A 21732-nucleotide genomic window follows, 5' to 3' on the forward strand; every position below is an offset into this window, starting at 1 on the left:
TCTCTCTCTCTCTCGTTTTTCCCTCTCCCCCCCCCCTCTCTCGTTTTTCCCTCTCCCCCCTCTCTCTCTCGTTTTTCCCTCTCCCCCCTCTCTCTCTCGATTTTCCCTCTCCCCCCTCTCTCTCTCGTTTTTCCCTCTCTCTCGTTTTTCCCTCTCTCTCGTTTTTCCCTCTCCCCCCCTCTCTCTCTTGTTTTTCCTCTCCCCCCCCCCCCCTCTCTCTCTCGTTTTTTCCCTCTCCCCCCCCCCCTCTCTCGTTTTTCCCTCTCCCCTCTCTCTCGTTTTTCCAACATGTTCTACTCATGGCTTCTTTATATAGCTGTGTCTCGCCGCCATCTCTGTAGAAGCCTGACCATGTGATCCCAATGGCAAAGCTCCTATGTATGTAGAACTACAAGTCCTAGCATTTACAACTTCCCAGTAGCTGCCATTTCACATAAGATATTCCTCAAATTGATGTGCTGCATCATACACTTCAAGCAATCCTTCTTTTCCCCTCCTTCCTTCCCATGGCGCCTCGTACTTGTAGCTCCCCTTCCAATTCCCATGCAGGGACATGGCAGACAGCACACAAGCCAGGCATTGTAATTCAAGCAGGAGCCGTCCTAGGGATGCCACTACGCATGCGCAAAAGACGCAGAGGACTACAGCTTGTATGGGCTCACAGCTTGGTCAATCATCGGCAATGGGGCAGGCCACAAACATTCTAAGGGATGGATATAGTGTGGATTGGCTATATGGCTTACATCCCCATGCTCTCATTCGACATGCCATCTAGGGTACAGAGAGGCGGGCTCCAGGTACATTTTGGCATGAGGTACATCTAAAGTGCCCTAGCCTATTTTTTGTCCCGGTCTGGGCCTGGCAACAGGCGTGACCAATTCCTATTGGCCGACGCCCCAGACATGCAGTTCCGGGCAGTTAATTTAAAAAAAACTTGCTCCGAACATTTTTTTTAGCTGGCTCCTAGATTCAAAGCAAATTGTTAAGCCCTGGATCCATCAGTCAATTTCAGTACAACCAGCCTGTGAGGTGTTTTTAGACGACCGCTGCTGTCGGCTATAGCCATCATCAGTGATAATTTGTTTTTTGACGCCAGGTAAACCTCCCACTGTCAGAATACAATAGAGGGATTCCTCCATCTACATTGACTGTGTTGGTGGGGGAATTGAGCAATTTTCTTTCCTTCAGTTTGTGGTTGAAGGAAAGAAAATTGCATAATCTATGGTCAGCCTTGCACTATGAACAGGCATGTAGATTTTCTGTATACCCTGGTTGGTGGTCACCTGCATTGATCCAGGGTGTAAAAATGCAGGTCACCGCACTACATGTGAACCAGCCCTGACAGTGCCATGTAGCTGCTTCGTCTGCCGCAGCTGCTTCTTCTGGCTCATTCTCATCTTTTTTGGCTGTTGAGTGACCACCGATGGTGGCAACTCCTGGCACATTAGTTGCTGGAGGTAAAGTATATGTGAACCCTCATCTTTTAAAGCAAACCCATTCAGTTTAAAATAGTAATGAAAGGTAAAACATTTGTGTGTAGAGAGAAAAAATTATTAGTTCCTTTTTTCCTTTTTTTAAAGGTGATCCCATACCCTGTGTTCTCAGATGCACAGATAGGTGGGAGAGGAGAAACAACAGCACGCTGGTCCTCCTGGTTCATGGCTGTCTAGTTGGAAGGCTGGTCAGCACAAGTTTGATCATTGCAGGAGACCAGGCTGGGTTCTCAGCACAGCTAGAAAACTGACCACACTGTGCTCGCATGTATGTGATCAGTTTTATTGGGAAAGCAAAGGGACTGGTAGGAACACCAGGGATTTCACACAAAGGATACTTTTTCATTCAAGTATGGCTACTTTCAAACTGCTCCCGTAGAAAAAATATTGTAAAAACGCAGGTTTTTTTTTTTTACAGCTTTTTTGCCTCGTTTCCAGGGTGTTTTGCACCTGTGAAAAAAAAGTCACTGAAAAAACGCAACTGCGGGTTTTTTGGTGTTTTGTTTTCTTTTACTGCATCAAAAATGCAGCAAGCAGGACTTTGAAAAATGCAGCAGACCTGCAACTGACCAGCGTGAAGAGTAGGATTAAACGGTCTTGCGTTTTCAGCGCAAAATGGAAGAAAACGGATCAGTGTAAGGCAGCCTTCGTGGTACATATCAAGTATATGAAATGTTGGGGCAACATTCTTTAAAGAAGATTGGGCTATATAAAAAAAAAACATTCATACGTGCTGCAGCTGTCCCTGTTGCATGCCGGCTTTAAGCCTGTGAAATCACATGACACTGATTGCTCAGCTCTCAGTCTGCTCTGAGCAGAGAGCGGTGACTGTCAATCACCACTCTCTGCTTCTCCAACGCACAACTGGGCTGAAGAGGGGCTCAGGCCAGCAACTTAAGGGAAGAGCACTGACAACATATGGCCCCTAGTAAGCCCATGGGTGACGTCACCGCACGGGAGCGCACTGTTCTCCCCCTGTAGCCAGTGCTGACTGACACCGGGAAGATCACGTGAGTGGATCACAGCAGCCTGAAAATAGGTAAGTATCAAGCTCTTTCTTCCACAGGTTGGTTAGTATAAGTATTAGAAGGGGATGGGAGCTGTTTTAAGATTGTTCGCTTTAGCCTGAAATTCCACTTTACCATGGCTGTCAGAATGCCAAAACAAAGGCTGCATCTAATTGTCAAACTCTTCTGGGGAAGAGGGGAAAGTGTGAGCATACCAAAGGAGCAGTTACACTGTAACAGAGAAATTGGTGTTACCCCCCTGGCTGAGCTCTCTGCATGATCACGAAACCGGCTGGATAGAATTACAAAACCTCTGGCAGATATGACTGTTCATATATATGTATTTATATCATGTACTGAATTTAACCACTTGCCCTCCAAAAGATTTAACCCCCTTTATGACCAGACCAGTTCTTTGCTGTGCGGCACTGTGATATTTTAACTGATAATTGCGCGGTCATGCAACCCTGTACCCAATTGAAATCTGTTATTTTTTTCACACAAATAGTTTTCTTTTTGAAAATAGTTTTCTTTTCTTTTTGTGGTATTTGATCCCCTCTGGGTTTTTTAAATTTTGTATTATGTAAACGAAAAAAGACCGAAAATGTTGGGGAAAAAAAATGAACAATATTTTTTACTTTTTGCTATAAAACATATTCAATAAAAAAATTTCTATATAAATTCAGTCCAAAATTTTTTTTTGTATACTAGTAATGGCGGCGATCAGCGATTTTATAACAGAACTGTGATAGTGCAGCGGGCACTGACACTGAGTGGGAACTGACTAACTGCCACTGACATCATCAGTGACATTAATACAGTGATCAGTGCTAATAATATACACTGTACTAATGACTCTGGGTAGGAAGGGGTTAACATCTGGGGCAATTGAAGTGTTAAATGTGTTCCTAGGAACTGTTAATGTGTGCTGATTTTATTAAGGATCTTGTTGGGTTTTTTTTTTCCCTGCTTAGCAGGGAATGAAAAAACAACAAGATTGACTGTCATTTTACAGAGCTCTGTTTTCTTTACCATCACAGAGCTCTTTCTACAAATCACTAAGCCCATCAGCGGCTCCAGGCGGTCAGTCATTGGTTGGGACCTGCTTGTGCTGTAACAGCCGGGTCAGCGGGCGGGCACTCCGTACCTGGAAGTACTGATGATGTACTAGGTACGTGATCCAATACAGAAGAGCCACTCTGTCACTGTTTAAGTAAGTTATACAGTCAGTAAGCGGTTAAAGTGGTTGTAAACCTCAGACATAAAATATGAACAGATCATATCCCTCTATAGTGTGTACTTGTCTTACTCCAGAGCACAAAGTGTCATTTCCTTTGCTATCTGCATGAGTTACTTCTGAAAAGTTTCCTGACACCAACAGGTACAAAGGTGACAGGGAGGGAGCTTCTGCACATAGTCTATGACTGATAGCCTCAGCTGTGTTCCGGTGTTCTGTGAGAATAGGGTGTGCCCCTTCTCTCCAGCTCTCACCGAGCTCTGCAGAGTGTAACTTTAGCTGCCCGTCCCCTTTCTGAAATCTCAGAAAAACTATAAATTCTGGACTTTGAACGGCCCAATAGAATAGAGGGCTGCAGATAAACAGGTACAACCTTTTGTAGGAGGACTTGTTTCATCTCTGTGTCATCTGAGGTTAGTTGTTTCACTGGGTATATGTGAGGAATTCCATTGTGAAGTCATTATTTTACCTAATGCGTTTAGATGGGTATGTTTTTATATAAAGTAGCGCTAGACCATATTTATCAACATACCTAAAAAAAAATATTTTTGGAAACCTTTTTGAATTTTTTTTTCCCTTTGTAGTAGGAGTGAATAAGAATTGCTATTGAGCAGATAGTTGCTGTGGTCACATAACATTTTATAGAGTAATTGAGACTAATCTAAACCTGAAATTTTATAATGCATAATGATCACGTGTTTAATTGTTCTCCATACATAGCCTTGAAACTGGATAGAACTCTCAGCCACTAATCTGTCCCACTGGAGACTCCAGGATGTCGGGCCCAGGCAGTAAACGGTCAGCGGTGGACACCACCTTGGGTCCCCCAGAAAAGAAGGCTGCAGTAGAGGATTCTGGGACCACAGTAGAGACCATAAAACTTGGTGGCGTCTCCTCCACGGTAACCATATTTTTTTTGTTCTTGGTTTCCTATGCTAATAGTTGCCATTTTCCATTTTTTTTTATAATAACAAACTGTTTATTGCAGGTACAGATGCATACTATATACAGTAAATACAAAGAGAGAGGATGTTACCATAAAGAACATACTTGAGATATTAATTACACTGCATACAAACTAATAACCTTCCATCTATGAACAAATATGACTTAGGTCAAACATTAAAATGTTACTAAACCCACAACAGTAAAATCAGTCTCGTGTAAAATATAAGTATAAGCGCCTTGATATAAATAAAGCTGCTAGGCACAAAAAGGTAACCAATATCACCCTAGAACATCAATATATATAAAAAAGTGCAGCGCTAATTTGAGCAAAGACAAAATATATAATGAATGGGTATGGATAAATATCCCTTAACCAATCCAAATACATATTAAATAAATATAAAAGTTCAAATGATAATGTGATCCAAAATAAAGTGACTCTTGTGCTCTGGTGACTCTAGGGTCCGGTATCCGTGCAATGGTGGTGACGGTAATGCGCACTCACCGGACGCGCATGTTAAATTCGCTTTGTGTAAAATAATCCAGATGTCATCAGATAGTGGGTGGTCCTCCCTCTAATGTTAGGTAGTGTAAATCTGGTGTAGGTGGTCCTCTTCCTTTTGGGGTCCCCCTATAATCCTGTTGGGTGGTATCCCTCTGGGTGGGCAGACCTTCACTGTGCAGCAATGATTCGTCCAGGAAATCGGTCTGTGGGCTAAAGCACTTCCCCAGGGGGCAACAGAGATACTCCCGTAGTGTAGTAGGTGTTAAAATACTTTATTGTGATGCATCAAGGTAAGATAACAGAATGATTGCAGACAGAGATCAATGAGGACTAACCATCTGATATAATAAGATGGCCGCCGGAGCTCCACGTTGCTCTGGCGGCGTGACGTCACGGCGTGGTGTGGCTCCTCCTGACGCTCAAGCACGTCCTCAGAGGGGGGTCGCCAATGATTGGCGACCCTCCTCTGAAGATGTGCTTGAGCACGACACGCGTCAGGAGGAGCCACACCACGCCGTGACGTCACGTCGCCGGAGCAATGTGGAGCTCTGGCGGCCATCTTATTATATCAGATGGTTAGTCCTCATCGACCTCTGTCTGCAATCATTCTGTTATTTTACCTTGATGCATCACAATAAAGTATATTAACACCTACTACACTACGGGAGTATCTCTGTTGCCCCCTGGGGGAGTGCTTTAGCCCACAGACCGATTTCCTGGACGGATCATTGCTGCACAGTGAAGGTCTGCCCACCCAGAGGGATACCACCCACCAGGATTATAGGGGGACCTCAAAAGGAAGAGGACCACCTACACCAGATTTACACTACTTAACATTAGAGGGAGGACCACCCACTATCTGATGACATCTGGATTATTTTACACAAAGCGAATTTAACATGCGCGTCCGGTGAGTGCGCATTACCGTCACCACCATTGCATGGATACCGGACCCTAGAGTCACCAGAGCACAAGAGTCACTTTATTTTGGATCACATTATCATTTGAAATTTTATATTTATTTATGTATGTATTTGGATTGGTTAAGGGATATTATCCATACCCATTCATTATATATTTTATTTGTCTTTGCTCAATTTAGCGCTGCACTTTTTTTATATATAGTAAAATCAGTCTGTGTATGCAGTAAAGCATGCTTGTTTATATTCACTGTGGAACCTTAGGGGTTCATCCTGTGCATTGTGCAAAAAGGCTATTTGATCATGTCTTCTCTGATCCTCCCCTTCTCCTACTATCCCTAATCCATCTGCACATGCTCAATTTAGTGTGTATTGCTAAAAAAATTTTTTTTTTTCAGGGTTGGTGCATGTGCAGCACAGGGTCAATCAGCACTGTCCAGGTAGAGGATCAGGGGTCATGCAGCCTCATAGGACAGTCAGAGGAGAATGAAAACTCCTCCTACAAGCTTTAACCAGTGCTCTGCTGGACACTAATATAATTCGAAAGACTGCTATATACTGCTGATGAAAAAAGGTGTTTAGCAGTTTATACTTGCATTTCCATGTAGTGTGTATTGTGGGAGATGAGATATAGTGAATGCAGGGTTCCGGGTGTAGTAACACAGTCAAAGGAGCCGACAACTCGAAAGGTTAAAATCCAATCTTTATTGAAAATGATGTTCGGGTAAAATACCAGGAACAAAACAATAGATGTGTCAATGGTTTTGTTCCTGTTATTTTAGACCAACATTGTTTTCAATACCGAAGATTGGATTGTAAGCTTTCAAGGTTCCGGTTCCTTTGACTGTTTGTAGGGACAGCTACTTGGGATCATCTCAGGTGAAGCCCTGAGCTTAGCCATCTGTCCCAATATTTATACAACTTAGCCAGACAGCCTGTATAAATATATAGACCTTTCTTATATCGGATGTTAACATTGATGTCATCTGCCCTGTTGTTGAGGGTAATGCAGACATCCATTGTATGGCAATCATTTTCTGGCAATATAATATTTCCTGGAGGCAGATAAAATCATACCCATTTAGCTCCAGATTGCCCACTATACCTAAAGCTCGCCACAAAGCTTACAATCGGATTGTACAATCTACTTTAGATTTACCAGCTAGTACTGTATGTAGTTCAAGGACCTTCCTGAATAGGTACAGATTGATTAGGTAGGTCATCATATGACATAGTTTTGGTAGATCTAAAGTTGATTCTATAGAGATTGTATGGTCAGAATGTAATGTGTATGGTGAGCCTAAAGTTTTACTAAACTCAGGACCCTGCATTCACTATATCCAGTCCACAGTGCACAAAACATGGAAATGCAATTATTTTAGTAAATATAAACTTCTAAATACCTTTCTCATCAGCAGTATATAGCACTCTCGTGTCCAGCCGATCACTGGTTAATCTTGTAAGATTGTCTTATGAGGCTGCATAACCCCTCACCTTCTGTCTGGACTGCATTGATTGGCCCTATGCCGATCACATGCACCCTCCCCCCAAAAAGAGCTCTCTAGCAATACACACCAAACAGAACATGTGCAGATTTGCCACTGCTGCTCCAACTATGGCAGATGGATTGGGGACAGCAAAAGAAGGGATCGAAGAGAGAAGACAGGCTCAAACGGCCTTTTTACACAATGCATAGGATTAACCCCTTAGGTTTCACAGTAATTATAGCAAGCATGCTTTACTGCATATACAGGCTGCGTTTACTGTTGTGGGTTTAGTAACACTTTGAGACACAATTTGGGGTCAAGATTGGCTGGCAATCCTATCATATTGTGTAAGAATAGAACCACCTGATTCTAAAAGCCCGAATTGTCAGTCGCAGAGCATATACCTAGGGTACCTATGGATCTGTAACATTTTGTGCATAGAGAGTTACGAGTGGGCTCATGTTTAGATAGTAATACTGGCATCAGGTACAGTATGTTCTATGAAGAATAGAAATATGTGTACATTAATTGAACATTTTGGAAAAGATTATTTTGTGATCCTCCGGTGCTTCCTCTCATCTACTGGACCCAATTCCCTTTTCCAGGTTGATTTCTTGGAATATGCAAGAGCCTTTGCAGTGTCCAACAAAGGTAAAATTGGAGAAATGAGTTTCTGTGATAAGGTAGCATTAATAATAGGAAACCCAGATATGACTTAAATGGAGGGTTGGCCGCGTGTCTTACATAAAGGTAACAATATATCGCTTAGTATTGTGGAGGCCACAGTTTGCTTTTAGTTGCAGAAAAGACTTCAATTGTCCCTCACATATAATGTAGCAAAGATAAGTAATTCCAAAATGGCTCCTGAACCCAAAATCAGTTTGAATTCAGCAAGATTTACATTGTTCCAGACGTGTGTAATTATTGAGTACCAAAACATTCAACTTGGTGAATGCCAAATCCTATACATTAATAGTTTGCCTATGGAGATGGTTATGCTTTTTTATAGTAGGGTGGGATATTTATGGCACCCCCAGCAAGAAGAGTGTCTGTCTGTATCTGAAAAATCAAAATACTGCAGACAAGGGCCACGTCATATGTGTTGCCATGATGTGGCTGTATTTCCTGCAGCATTTTCCTGAGAGCCAAGGTTTCACCTAAAATTCTGTTCTACCCTCATCCTGTTTACATGTGACCAGATCAGCATTTGAAATATAGAATGGATATTACAGACCCAGATTTTAGTCTCAGAAAGCATATCTGCAGAGAAGGGAAGAGAGAGAGAGTGATATAAGCCTTGTCACATTTCAATCTTTGTAGCCATTTTTCTGTTCATTTGGCATCACCTCTGTGCGTTACAGCCAGCAATCCTTCAACCTAAACTCCTAGTCCTGCTATTGTGTGCACCAGAGAGGGTGATGTGAGGCGGGTCATTGCGTTTTATTTTTCTACTCTTCAAGCTTTACCTTATTCTTGTTTCTTTTATTCTCCTCTGTGCAGTTGGCACCTTTCTCTCTTGCAACCTAAAACAGTTTTACAGTTTTCATTGGTAGTGGGTGTACAGGAGGTGGTGCTGAGAAGAACGACTGGTGGGAGTGAGAAAGCAGTGCCCAGTTATTTACCAGTCCCCCCCACGCCCTCTTTACCAGAAAGACAAGTATCCTCTGTATGTCACATTGTTGTTTTCCTCAGGAGGAACAAGACCTACGTACCCTGCAGGTGAAGAATAAGAAGTTGGCTGGCATGCTGGACCAGAGGCAGGCCATAGAGGATGAACTTCGAGATCGCATCGAAACCCTGGAAAAACGGCAGGCCACAGACGATGCGTCACTTCTTATAATCAACCGTTACTGGAGTCAGGTCTGTCTTTTTTGCATTCAAAATATTTCACAATTCTTAAACGGGACAATATAATGAATTTGCAAAAATACATGCATACATACATGAATGTGGAATAAATATATGAAACGTGGGTGACTGAGTCACTGGCATGCATCCAGAACTGGTATATGGGTTTTTGATAGACTGACAAACCCCAGTCTGGTGAGTCTCCACTGGCAGAACTGCATAGTTAAATAAAATTCTTTGTCCTTTTGCAGTTTGATGAGAATATTCGTATCCTCTTGGGACGTTATGACTTGGACCAGGACTTGGGGGAATTTCTCGGTGAACGAAAAGCTCTAATTATTCCAGAACCAGAACCAGACTCTGACAGTAACTCGGAACGCAAGGACAGTGAGAGAGGTGATTGTTTACATCATATGTAAGCCTCTGTAGATTGGTTGCAGTCACTAGAATAGGTCTTCTCTTTATTAAGAAAGTAATTATTCATTTATGTTAAATCTCCCTCTTATCTGATGCTTGATTGCCCTCAATTTAGATACTTACCCTTCCACTGGATCCAGGTTTATCCTGCTGCAATTCACTTCTATGCTGCTACTGCTCATGCCCTGTGCCACCATCTTCGTCTGTGATGTTAGTGGGATGAGGCGGTCTTTTCCAGGTTTAGGCAGCCACCTCCTGACGATAAGCCACCAGGCCTACCCCCACTGCTTCTTTCATAAATAGGGAGCTCATGCATCTTGGGATATGTTACATGCTTACCCCAGGTGGCGCTGGGAGTACAGCACAATATTATGGCCTAGACTAGAATGGAGGAGGGGGGTAGACTTTTGGGTACTGTTGTTTGAATTTTAGCATAAAGGATTACATCAAACTTTTTTATTTCTCCCAAAAATAGATGGTAGAAAAACATATACCGTGGATATAAAAAGTCTACACACCCCTGTTGAAATGTCAGGTTTCTGTGATGTAAAAAAAATGAGACAAAGATAAATCATTTCAGAACTGTTTCCACCTTTAATGTAACCTATAAACTGTACAACTCAATTGAAAAACAAACTTAAATCTTTTAGTGGGGGAAGTAAACATAAAAAATGAAAGTGCGGTTACATAAGTGTGCACACCCTCTTATAACTGGGGATGTAGCTGTTTTCAGAATTAAGCAATCACATTCAAAGTTATGTTAAATAGGAGTCGGTACACCTGCCATCATTTAAGTGCCTCTGATTAACCCCAAATAAAGTTCAGCTGTTCTACTAGGTCTTTCCTGACATTTTCTTAGTTGCATCCACCAGCAAAAGCCATGGTCCACAGAGAGCTTCTAAAGCATCAGAGGGATCTCATTGTTAAAAGGTATCAATCAGGAGAAGGGTACAAAAGAATTTCCAAGGTATTAGATATACTATGGCACACAGTGAAGACAGTCATCATCAAGTAAAGAAAATATGGCGCAACAGTGACATTACCAAGAACTGGATGTCGCTCCAAAATTGATGAAAAGACAAGAAGAAAACTGGTCTGGGAGGCTGCCAAGAGGCCTACAGCAACATTAAAGAAGTTGCAGGAATATCTGGCAAGTACTGGTTGTGTGGTACATGTGACAACAATCTCCCGGATTCTTCATATGTCTGGGCTATGGGATAGAGTGGCTAAATTTTTCAAAAACACATCTGAACTCCTAAAAGCATGTGGGAAAATGTGTTATGGTCTGATGAAACCAAGGTTGAACTTTTTGGCCTTAATTCCAAAAGATACAGTGGGGATCGAAAGTTTGGGCACCCCAGCTAAAAATTTGTATTAATGTGCATAAAGAAGCCAAGGAAAGATGGAAAAATCTCCAAAAGGCATTAAATTACAGATTAGACATTCTTATAATATGTCAACAAAAGTTAGATTTTATTTCCATCATTTACACTTTCAAAATAACAGAAAACAAAAAAATGGCGTCTGCAAAAGTTTGGGCACCCTGCAGAATTTATAGCATGCACTGCCCCCTTTGCAAAGCTGAGACCTGCCAGTGTCCTGGATTGTTCTCAATCATTGTCTGGGAAGACCAGGTGATGTCAATCTCAAAGGTTTTAAATGCCCAGACTCATCTGACCTTGCCCCAACAATCAGCACCATGGGTTCTTCTAAGCAGTTGTCTAGAAAACTGAAACTGAAAATAGTTGACGCTCACAAAGCTGGAGAAGGCTATAAGAAGATAGCAAAGCGTTTTCAGATGTCAATATCCTCTGTTCAGAATGTAATTAAGAAATGGCAGTCATCAGGAACAGTGGAAGTTAAAGCAAGATCTGGAAGACCAAGAAAAATATCAGACAGAACAGCTCGCAGGATTGTGAGAAAAACAATTCAAAACCCACGTTTTGACTGCACGATCCCTCCAGAAAGATCTGGCAGACACTGGAGTTGTGGTACACTATTCCACTATAAAGAGATACTTGTACAAATATGGTGTTCATGGAAGAGTCATCAGAAGAAAACCTCATCTACGTCCTCACCACAAAAATCATCGTTTGAACTTTGCAAATGAACATATAGACAAGCCTGATGCATTTTGGAAACAAGTTCTGTGGACCGATGAGGTTAAAATTGAACTTTTTGGCCGGAATAAGCAAAGGTACGTTTGGAGAAGAAGGGGCACAGAATTTAATGAAAAGAACCTCTGTCCAACTGTTAAGCATGGGGTTGGATCAATCAAGCTTTGGGGTTGTGTTGCAGCCAGTGGCACAGGGAACATCTCACGAGTAGAAGGAAAAATGGATTCAATAAAATTTCAGCAAATTTTGGATGGTAACTTGATGCCATCTGTGAAAAAGCTGAAGTTAAAGAGAGGATGGGTTCTACAAATGGATAATGATCCTAAACACACCTCGAAATCCACGGGGGATTACATCAAGAGGCGTAAACGGAAGGTTTTGCCATGGCCTTCACAATCTCCTGACCTCAACATAATTGAAAATCTATGGATAGACCTTAAAAGAGCAGTGCGTGACAGACAGCCCAGAAATCTCAAAGAACTGGAAGACTTTTGTAAGGAAGAATGGGCAAAGATACCTTAAACAAGAATTGAAAGACTCTTGGCTGGCTACAAAAAGCGTTTACAAGCTGTGATACTTGCCAAAGGGGGCAGTACAAGATATTAACTCTGCAGGGTGCCCAAACTTTTGCAGACGCCACTTTTTTGTTTTCTGTTATTTTGAAAGTGTAAATGATGGAAATAAAATCTAACTTTTGTTGACATATTATAAGAATGTCTAATCTGTAATTTGATGAATTTTGGAGATTTTTCCATCTTTCTTTGGCTTCTTTATGCACATTAATACAAATTTTTAGCTGGGGTGCCAAAACTTTCAATCCCCACTGTATGTTTGGTGCAAAAAGAACACTGCCCATCACCAAAAGAACACCATACCCATAGTGAAGCATGGTGGTGGCAGCATCATGCTTTGGGGCTGTTTTTCTTCAGCTGGAACTGGGCCCTTAGTCAAGGTGGAGGGAATTATGGACAGTTCCAAATACTAGTCAATATTGGCACAAAACCTTCAGGCTTCTGCTAGAAAGCTGAACATGACAAGGAGCTTCATCTTTCAGCATGACAACGACCCAAAGCATACATCCAAATCAACAAAGGAACGGCTCCACCAGAAGATGATTAAAGTTTTGGAATGGCCCAGACCTGAATCCAATGGAAAATCTGTGGGGTGATCTGAAGAGGGCTGTGCATAGGAGATGCCCTTGCAATCTGACATATTTGGAGTGTTTTTGCAAGGAAGATTGGGCAAGTATTGCCAAGTCATGATGTGCCATGCAGATAGACTCATACCCAAAAAATACAGTGCTGGAATCAAATCAAAAGGTGCTTCAACAAAGTATTAGTTTAAGGGTGTGCACACTTATGCAACCATATTATTTTTGTTTTTTATTTTTACTTCTCTCCACCTAAAATATTTCAGTTTGCTGTTCAAGTGAGTTGTACAGTTTATAGGTTACATTAGGTGGAAAAAGTTCAGAAATTATTTCTTTGTTTCATTTTTTTACATCACACAAACCTGACATTTTAACAGGGGTGTGTAGATTTTTTATATCCACTGTATGTCTTGCATAAAGTTTCTCTAAATCTTTTTAGTGCCAAAATACCAACACAAAAACCATCATTGTATTTAAAAACTATTCTTACTTTGTCTAAAAACACGTGACTATCAGGCAAAATTTCTTTTATGGATAGATTTTCCCACATCAATAAAAACTTACCATTCGAAGATCCTTTATTGTTATAAACTTCCATAAAGTCTAAATTGATATCTGGAATATCTGTATTCAGGAAAGTTATCTTACATTCAGTATATCCACTGTTTATTTTCCTCTCATTGATATTCTATTCTTTATGGGGTCCAAGAATGAGACACAGTAAATTTGGTTGCCATAAAAGTGGCATTGTGATATTTGGGTTCCCATTTTAAAAGGATTGTTCATTAATCTTTTCTATGCCTGTTCTGCGGCACTCACCTTTTTCTTCTTCGTTTCTTCTCTATGTAGGTGAAGGGCTTCCGGACCAGCCCCTGTCTTTCCTGGCTACTCTGGCTAGCAGCAGCAGTGAAGAGATCGAGTCTCAGCTGCAGGAACGTGTGGAGTCATCACGCCGTGCTATTGCCCGCATAGTGGCGGTGTATGACCGTCTGCACACGCGCCTAGACCAGCTCTCCTCCAAACTGGACAGTACAGGTAAAAATCTGCACAGATACCTGTTAAAGCAAAAAAACTATTGGATACCGGCTGGCATTTTTTCCTGTGGTGGTCAGAGTTTTAAAAGATGAAATCTGTTTTGGACAATGTGGTTTTTCAATCAGGTTTTTCTTTTTGTTGTTTAACACCCCCCCCCCTTCCTCCTTGATGTTTTGGTCTGCTTTCACAGGGACATGTAATTAGAGAAAAAAGAAAGAATGGGGATGTTTTTCTCACCTTCTGTCCCCATTGGGGTTGGCGGCACATACTACAGTGCAGTAGGAGAAAAATGGCAAAAAAAATTTTGTCAGGATTTTAATCCTTCCTCGGTGTGGTTTTTGTCTGTATCTGTATTTCTGTTACATGTTGGATATTACCCATCACTTCCTGTCCACTAAGCTCGCAGCCTTGACAACAGCACATGGGTATGGTCAGCCCATGATGTTGCTATGCTGGCCTTTCTGGTCTGCTGTCAGCTATGAAAGTTTTTTTTTTTTTTTTTTTTTTTTGTTTTTTTTTGTTTTTTTTTTTGCTAGCTGGTACATAGTGCTGTTCTGTAGGAGATATTATCAAAGCCCAGTGATCAGTGCTGTGCCTCTCTTCTTTTTAGGCAGGTGTTAAAGGATAAGTTCACCTTTGAACAAAAAGTAATTATTGCACATTATTTGCAGTTGAAAAAATGTGCATTTAATATTTTTCTTGTTTCAGGAACTTCTAAAGCATTGCTCCAGCAATCAGCAGATTGCTGGTGCAATGCATCTCTCCTGCAGACCTGTCAGTGTATCTGTGTGCCCATCCATTGTACGGGCAAAATTGTTAGTTAATCTGGTTGAAAAAAGCCATCTAGTTCAACCGATAAAAGGGAAACATTTAAAAAATTGTATACAATCCTATATACACAATCATATACCCACAATTGACAACCTGGCAAGCAGATACTTACTGGTAGGAAGACTCAATGAACTACCACAGCACTGTGGTAGTTCATTTAGAACTACGAGCCGACAGCCGCAAAGGCTGCCAGGGCTTGTAGTGTTCTCCTTCACAGAATACTGTGAATGAGTAATGGAGCAATGGTCGTGTGTTTTGTTTTTTTTCAATTGTGACCGCTGGCGGGGGGAGAAGATCCCCCGCTAGCTGTCTCATCGGGAGGAAGGGGGGTGCATGGGCTGGTGCATTCATGAATATGGGTCTAACCTAACATGTTACAAAAGGTTATCTTATTTTTTAAGTCAAAAGCAGGCAGAAAAAGCACTAGATACTGACATTTGTTGTATCCAGTTAAAGGGCACGTTATAGAAAGAAACATGGAAGCAACCAATGCTGATTTCTCAATATAAAAATTGCAACTTCTTGGATGCTTTTTGACTTTAAAGCTGAAAAAACAAAATATACATCTGAATTACATTATTGGGAGCTGTTTTAGCTGCCAAGGAATTTATATTCTATCCCTCCAGTCCTGTTTTGCAGAGCAGGAGACATGAATTTTCCTTGCTGCAATTTTTGTGAGGTCTTGTCACTCCCTAGCCTTTGACTGGACAGTAAAAAGAGAAAATACGATGAGCTCAATTTTGTCACCAATGTATCTTCTCTTATCACATGGCACTTTTTGGCACATGAGAACTACACATCTGATTGGCGCTTTGTGTTTTACACTCTCCCAATCTGAGCTCTATTGTACAGGGGCTGCAGAATGCTGATGCCAAATCAAATTTAGGCATTTACATGGTTTACAAAGATCATTCATGTCAGGCCTTGGCTGAAGGTTACTACACTCTGTCTCTTACAGTCACACTAGGGCCCATTTGGGTGGAAGCTGTTTAAAGTAGTTGTAAACCTTAGATATGAAATATGAACAAAGCATATCCCTCTATAGTGTGTGCTTGTCTCATTTAGGAACAGGAACATTGTTTCATTTTTATCTGCTGCCTTGTTCCTCTGTTATCAGCATGAAGCACTTCTGACAAGTTTTCTTGACACCAAGAGAAAAATGGTGACAGGGGAGGGACCTCCAGCAGATTGCTTCAGCTCTATTCCTGTGTGCTCTGTGAAGGGGAGTTATGTCCCTTCCCGCCAACCAGCTCTCAGAGCTCTCCTCACTGAGCTCTGCAGTGTGTAATTTCAACTCTCTGCCCCCTGCTTTCTGACAGCCCAGGCAAGCTTTATATATCCAGCACTTTGGATGTAGAGGAGAAAGGCCTGCAGATAAACGGATACAATGTATGTAGGAGGATTTGTTTAATCACGGTGTATCACCTGAGGCCAGTCACTTCACTGGGTATATGCAAGGGTTTAAAACCACTTTAACCCACCATAACCTTTTTTTTAAGTTGTGGGAGTAGGCCAAAGCATGAGGCAAGTGCACACTGTAAGAGGTAGTGTGTCAGGTGGCAATTGAACCCTTGGTAAGGCTGCTTTAATGATTGAGAAACCTGTATTTCACTGGAGCAGTATAATTGCTGGATTCTTTTTTAACAAAGTAGTTTTTCTCCTGGTACTTGCAGAGCCATCTCAGATAGAAGAAGCTGTCAAGGAGATAAACTCTCTGTCGTCTAACGAAAATGTGCGTTTGCAGGAAGTGTGCAGCCGCTTACAAGAGAAGCACCAAAATATGACTCAAGAGGTCAGCAGACTGTTCATTTTTGTTCAAGTAAAAAAATCCATAATATTCATATTGTATTGAATTGAACCAACCTGTCACTGCAGGTTTATTATTGACTACTGTAGATGTGTGATGACATTTTCCACTAGGTGTCAGGTCATACCATTTGCTTGTGAATGCTTCCAGCACAGTGCTGATATAGACTTTGGTTGGCTAGACACCCAGCATTACATTCTGGAGTAACACAATTTTAATTGCAAAGATTCATGGTAAATCCTGATTTTTGTGGTGCGATCACCTCCCACAGTGTCATAGTAGGTTTGCTTGGCTAAAGCTAAACATACCTAGACGATTTACATGCAGTTTAAAAAATATAGGATACATAATAAGAGGATACAATTAAGTGTCAAAAGGTTCAGCAGTTCCAGGGAAACATACAGCTGAAATTAAAGGTTTAAAAAAAAAAAAAAAAAAAAAAATCTTTGCACAGCGCTGGATCGAATGAAGGCTCAGGTAAGTAAAAGGGGGTTAGATGCCAAATGGATGTCTAAACTTTTTTTTAACTTTAAGGAATGCTTTAAGGTAAAAAAAATGTAGGCTCTAGAACCACTTTAAATGCATCGAGGCTGCCATTCCATTAAAACAGCGACAAGAAAAAAAAGTGGGAAAACCAAGCTTGATTGTTACAGGGTAGCTTATATCTTCAGGTTCCTGTATCTTTGGATCTACTTATTATTTGGAAATACAGTTTTTGCTGACCTCTTTATGTATATTTTCACTTGGAATTCCCTAGGTTTGTTTTTAGTCCATGTTTATATATACATTGTGTCATACAGAGCAGCACAGATCTTGTACGAGTCTGCTGCAATACCTGATATCACCAACAGGTAAAATCTCTAAGTGCCCAGTCACACCAGTGCGATTTCACGTGTGATTTGTGAATTTAAATCACCTGAAATAGCATCTAGTGAATTTAACGTGCGATTTACTGCAGCTCTATTTCTAAAGTAGTTCTTGCATTACTTTTTCTGAAGTTTTGTTGAAAATTCACATACATAGAATACTATGGAAATCACACTGCAAATTGCAAGAAATTGTTGAAAATCTTCACAAGTAGCAATAAAGTCTTCAAAAATTGCACAGAAATTTTAAATTGCAGCAGTGTGACCATTGACTAAGTGTTTCTCAGCCTTTTTTCAATCAAGACACCCTTTAAAATTATGCACATCTCGAGACACCCCATTCTAAAATGTAAAAAACGAAACTAATAGTTGTGTGGTGTCCTTTTTTTTTTGTTTTTGTTTTTACAAATAACTTTTTTCTTGAAAGTGCTAATCCAAATATAATAATGTATCTCTCAGCACAGTACAATAGTTTTCACACATTTCCACAATAATGACAAATTGAGAAATAGCATCTGTACAAAGGCACATAATAGTTCACAGAATGTGTGATGCCCCACCCAGACACGTTTTTATAAATTGTGACAGCTAGTGGTGAAGAAGATCCCCTGCTAGCTGCCAACATTGGCGGAGGGGGGGGCAGTTCAGAAAGAGAGTATCCTTACCCTTGATAACCATTGACGTTCTGAGGTGCATCAGTTATATGCCCAGTATACATCACAGAGGATGGTAGCCATACTATTGCTAAGTCCTAATCTAAAAATATACATATTTCTCAAAAAACATGCCTAACCAGTGTTTTGTCGCTGCCCAATACAGCATCACAGACCATATCAAATTCAATTGTAATCAGCATTTCGGTTACCATTGTAGTATCTGTAAGGACACAAGTGCCAATGGGGCTAGACCTGGAGTCTGTAACCAAGGGTCCCAGAGTTTGTTGAACTTAGACAGAGTACCTCAAAATATCAGTTTTACAGAACACAGCAGCATCCATGTAGTACACCTAACGTGATTTATTCTTCCAGAACAACTTGCACACTGGTACTGAATTAGTATTTGCAGTGTTTCTCTTCCTCACTCAGCTAATGTGACCCCAAGTGCTGACAGAGAGCGGCGGGAGGGGAAAACAAGGATGCTCTGCAGGCACCAGACATCCTCCTTATCAACTGATGATGTAATTGGTTGTTAGTGAGCAGGGGAATGTAGGAAGGATAATGGGAGCGACAGGACTTGGGGAGGATATTATTACTATTCTTAGGAGGTGAACCGTTATTACAAAGGTGGGCAGGAGGCAGGCCATCAGCATGGCTTGTGCAGAACTACAGGTTACCCTTCTGATGCAATGCAGCTGTATAGCAAAGCATCTCAGCCTCATGCTTAACTATATCTTCTTTCATTTCCTTTTGTTCAGTTCACTCAGCTGCAGTCCCGGTTAGAGAATGCAGAATCCCGTGTCTCCCACCTGGATGGCCTCATTGAAGATCTGCAGTGGGACATCGACAAGGTCCGCAAAAGAGAGCAGCGCCTGAACAGACACTTGTCTGAGGTCCTTGAGAGGGTAAGGCACACAGGGTTGTGGTGTTGGTGACATGCCTCATTTTCATCAAAGTTTCTGTAATTACAGCAGTCTGTCTAGCTGGGAGTTAAAAAAAAAACACAACCCACGTAATTTTTTGTTTTGTTTTGTTTTTTTTCTTTTTGCAGCCCTTTTAAAGTGTCAAACGTGATGTTTACGGCATGACTTGGACAGGTTTTTTTTCTCCGGAGACTTTTGTAAATGAAGCCCAGTGTGTCTTTTCAATGATCAGGTGCCTCAAGGTTTTTCTGTGTGTCTCCCTTAGGTGAATTCGAAAGGCTACAAAGTGTATGGTGCTGGCAGCAGCTTGTATGGAGGAACAATTACCATCAACTCAAAGAAGGTAAAGTATAAAAGCTATGGTAAAAACAGACACCATGTCAGTCTGCCCCCTTTTTTTTTTCTCCAGATTGTGGACTTGTAGAGCTCTGCACTTCAGATGAACTACAGGGTTCAGTCTTTAACAGCTTTGTGACCAGAGGTCATCGCAGCCCAGACCAAACCGTGTCTGTCAACTGGACATATATGACTACGTAAATCATTTCTACTCTTTTTTTAAAGGAGAAATATGGCCAAAGCTAATTTTGCTCTACTACTCCTATGGTTCACAGCAGTGCACTCCTGTTACCCTGTCTCACTCACTGGCCAGTGATCAGGAAACGCTGCTTGTTCTCACACTTCTCTCACACATTGATTGCTATGTGAGAGGAAAGAAAGCCTCCTAACTAGCAGCCAGCTCAGTGCAATACAGTACAGTGCCAACCGTATACCCACCCCCATAGTCTTTCACCCCTCTCCTGTATATGTCAGCCCCGTCTTGTCTCTGATCTGTTCTGCATATTATGTCCTCACTTCCTTTTATCCTGCGCTTCTGTACGTTAACCCCTTTGCCTCCATGGCCACATTGTATGTGACCTGTACATTAACCTGTTTACCATTTGATACCTCTGTAAGACCTGTACATTTACTGCATCTAGTACACTCAATGCATGTTTCTTCATTTTCAAAATGTTGTGGCAAAAAAATTAATTCCTCTTGGGGTGTCTCCTTTCCGAAAAAGGATCCTTTTTTTTCCCATCTTGGCATTTTATTTGCTATGGAAGATTTGTGTGTAAATAAACCCATGTGTTTGCTGGAGTAGATCAGTTGTTTCCAAACTGGGGCTAGATGTGGCCCTTTGCTTGTCCTTATGTGGCCCCTGGGGCACTATTCCACCAACTGACACAAATGATAGGGCATCATTACCCCTACTGACACCATCAGTGTGGAACCTTTTATCTCACTGATACCAACAATGGGGAACTAATACTGGGGCATTTTCTACTCCTACTGGTCACAGTCCGGACCCTATAAAGCCTGAAGAAGAGTAAACTGGCCCTTTGCTAGGAAAGTCAATAATTAAAGTCACTGACTTGCAACAAGCAAAAGTCAGAACCCATGTTATACTTTTTTGACTAGGAAATAATCAAAGCCCCCCAACTCACATTCTTCTAAGGGTTCTGGGGCAGCTTTCAAGCACTTCCTACAGGTGCTGATGTCTGCAGCCTGCAATTAGGTTATCCTCTGGTGAAGCGTTGCTTTGTAAATAATACCCTCTCAGGTACCAGGAAAAAAGAAAAAAAAACATTTTTGTTTGCATATGATTGGATGATGGAAGTCAGCAGAGCGTCACCACTTTCACTAATCTCTGGGGGGAAATGAGTGCAACTGCACTTGTAAAGTACGCAGTCTATATGCCTTTAGGAAATCAGCCCCAGTATCTTGCACCCCTTTTAGAATCGAAAACCGAAACTCATTTTAAGGGGATGCCTGTTTGTTTTTTTGACATTTTTGACAAAAGATGGGTGTATGGGGTGATAGGCATACAGACTGGGGTGTAACTTGGCCCATGATTGGCCATGCCACCTCATGTCCATACACCTGATTTCTCATGTGCCCATTGTCAGAGCAATTTGAATTCCATTAACAGCAGACTTTGTGCCTCTGTCAGGGCTCCTTTATTTGTGGCACTTGAGACCTGTTCAGTTGGGTATGATTTTATTTATTTATTTGACAGTTTGAAGAAATGACCACTGAAGTTGACATGAATAAAGAGCTGGCTGTGAACCGCCTTCAGGAACTGGAGAAGCTCAAGCAAGACTTGCATGAAGTGACTTCAGAGAACAAGGACTTGCAGGTTAATTCTTCAGTTCCGCTTCCTTCCCCAATGACATCTTTGCTTCTGTAGTTTGGAACCATCTGTAACTGATGTTTGTCTTGAAAGCTCATTAAAGAACACTGCAGACCTCTGGGGTGTAGGCCCTGTCTCCAAGAGGTTGGACACTAAGCTAAAGCACAAGGCTGTTGTTCTTCCATGCTTGAGTTAAGCAGTCTAGGTATATGACCACAAGTAGGGGAACAGAGTAGTGCGGCTGGTATGAATGAAGTGTTGTGAGATACTTAGTTCATGTGGCTGTGGGATTTTGCTGTATTGTAAGTAAAGGAC

At 41.5% G+C, this 21732-nt stretch overlaps 1 protein-coding gene across 3 annotated transcripts in view; it reads left to right on the plus strand.

Annotated features, from left to right (window-relative positions):
- Nucleotides 1-3546: 3546 nt before the first annotated feature.
- RNF20 (ring finger protein 20) overlaps nt 3547-21732 on the plus strand; it is a 50493-nt gene continuing 32307 nt past the window's right edge. Inside the window, exons 1-9 of one of the 3 annotated variants that reach the window (XM_089683654.1) lie at nt 3547-3713; nt 4458-4638; nt 9290-9457; nt 9697-9840; nt 13975-14164; nt 16669-16787; nt 19083-19229; nt 19513-19590; nt 21304-21423. In XM_089683654.1, the coding sequence (XP_089539780.1) occupies nt 4513-4638; nt 9290-9457; nt 9697-9840; nt 13975-14164; nt 16669-16787; nt 19083-19229; nt 19513-19590; nt 21304-21423 (1092 nt within the window). In that variant the 5' untranslated portion in view covers nt 3547-3713; nt 4458-4512. Of the gene's footprint in view, nt 3714-4457; nt 4639-9289; nt 9458-9696; nt 9842-13974; nt 14165-16668; nt 16788-19082; nt 19230-19512; nt 19591-21303; nt 21424-21732 lie in introns of all 3 variants that reach the window. The other 2 variants (XM_089683653.1, XM_089683655.1) reach the window with 2 other exon arrangements.

This window comes from Staurois parvus, unplaced genomic scaffold (assembly GCF_062004578.1).
Source record: "Staurois parvus isolate SC_StPar_1 unplaced genomic scaffold, SC_StPar_1.0 ptg000320l, whole genome shotgun sequence".
In the NCBI taxonomy this organism is placed as follows: domain Eukaryota; kingdom Metazoa; phylum Chordata; class Amphibia; order Anura; family Ranidae; genus Staurois; species Staurois parvus.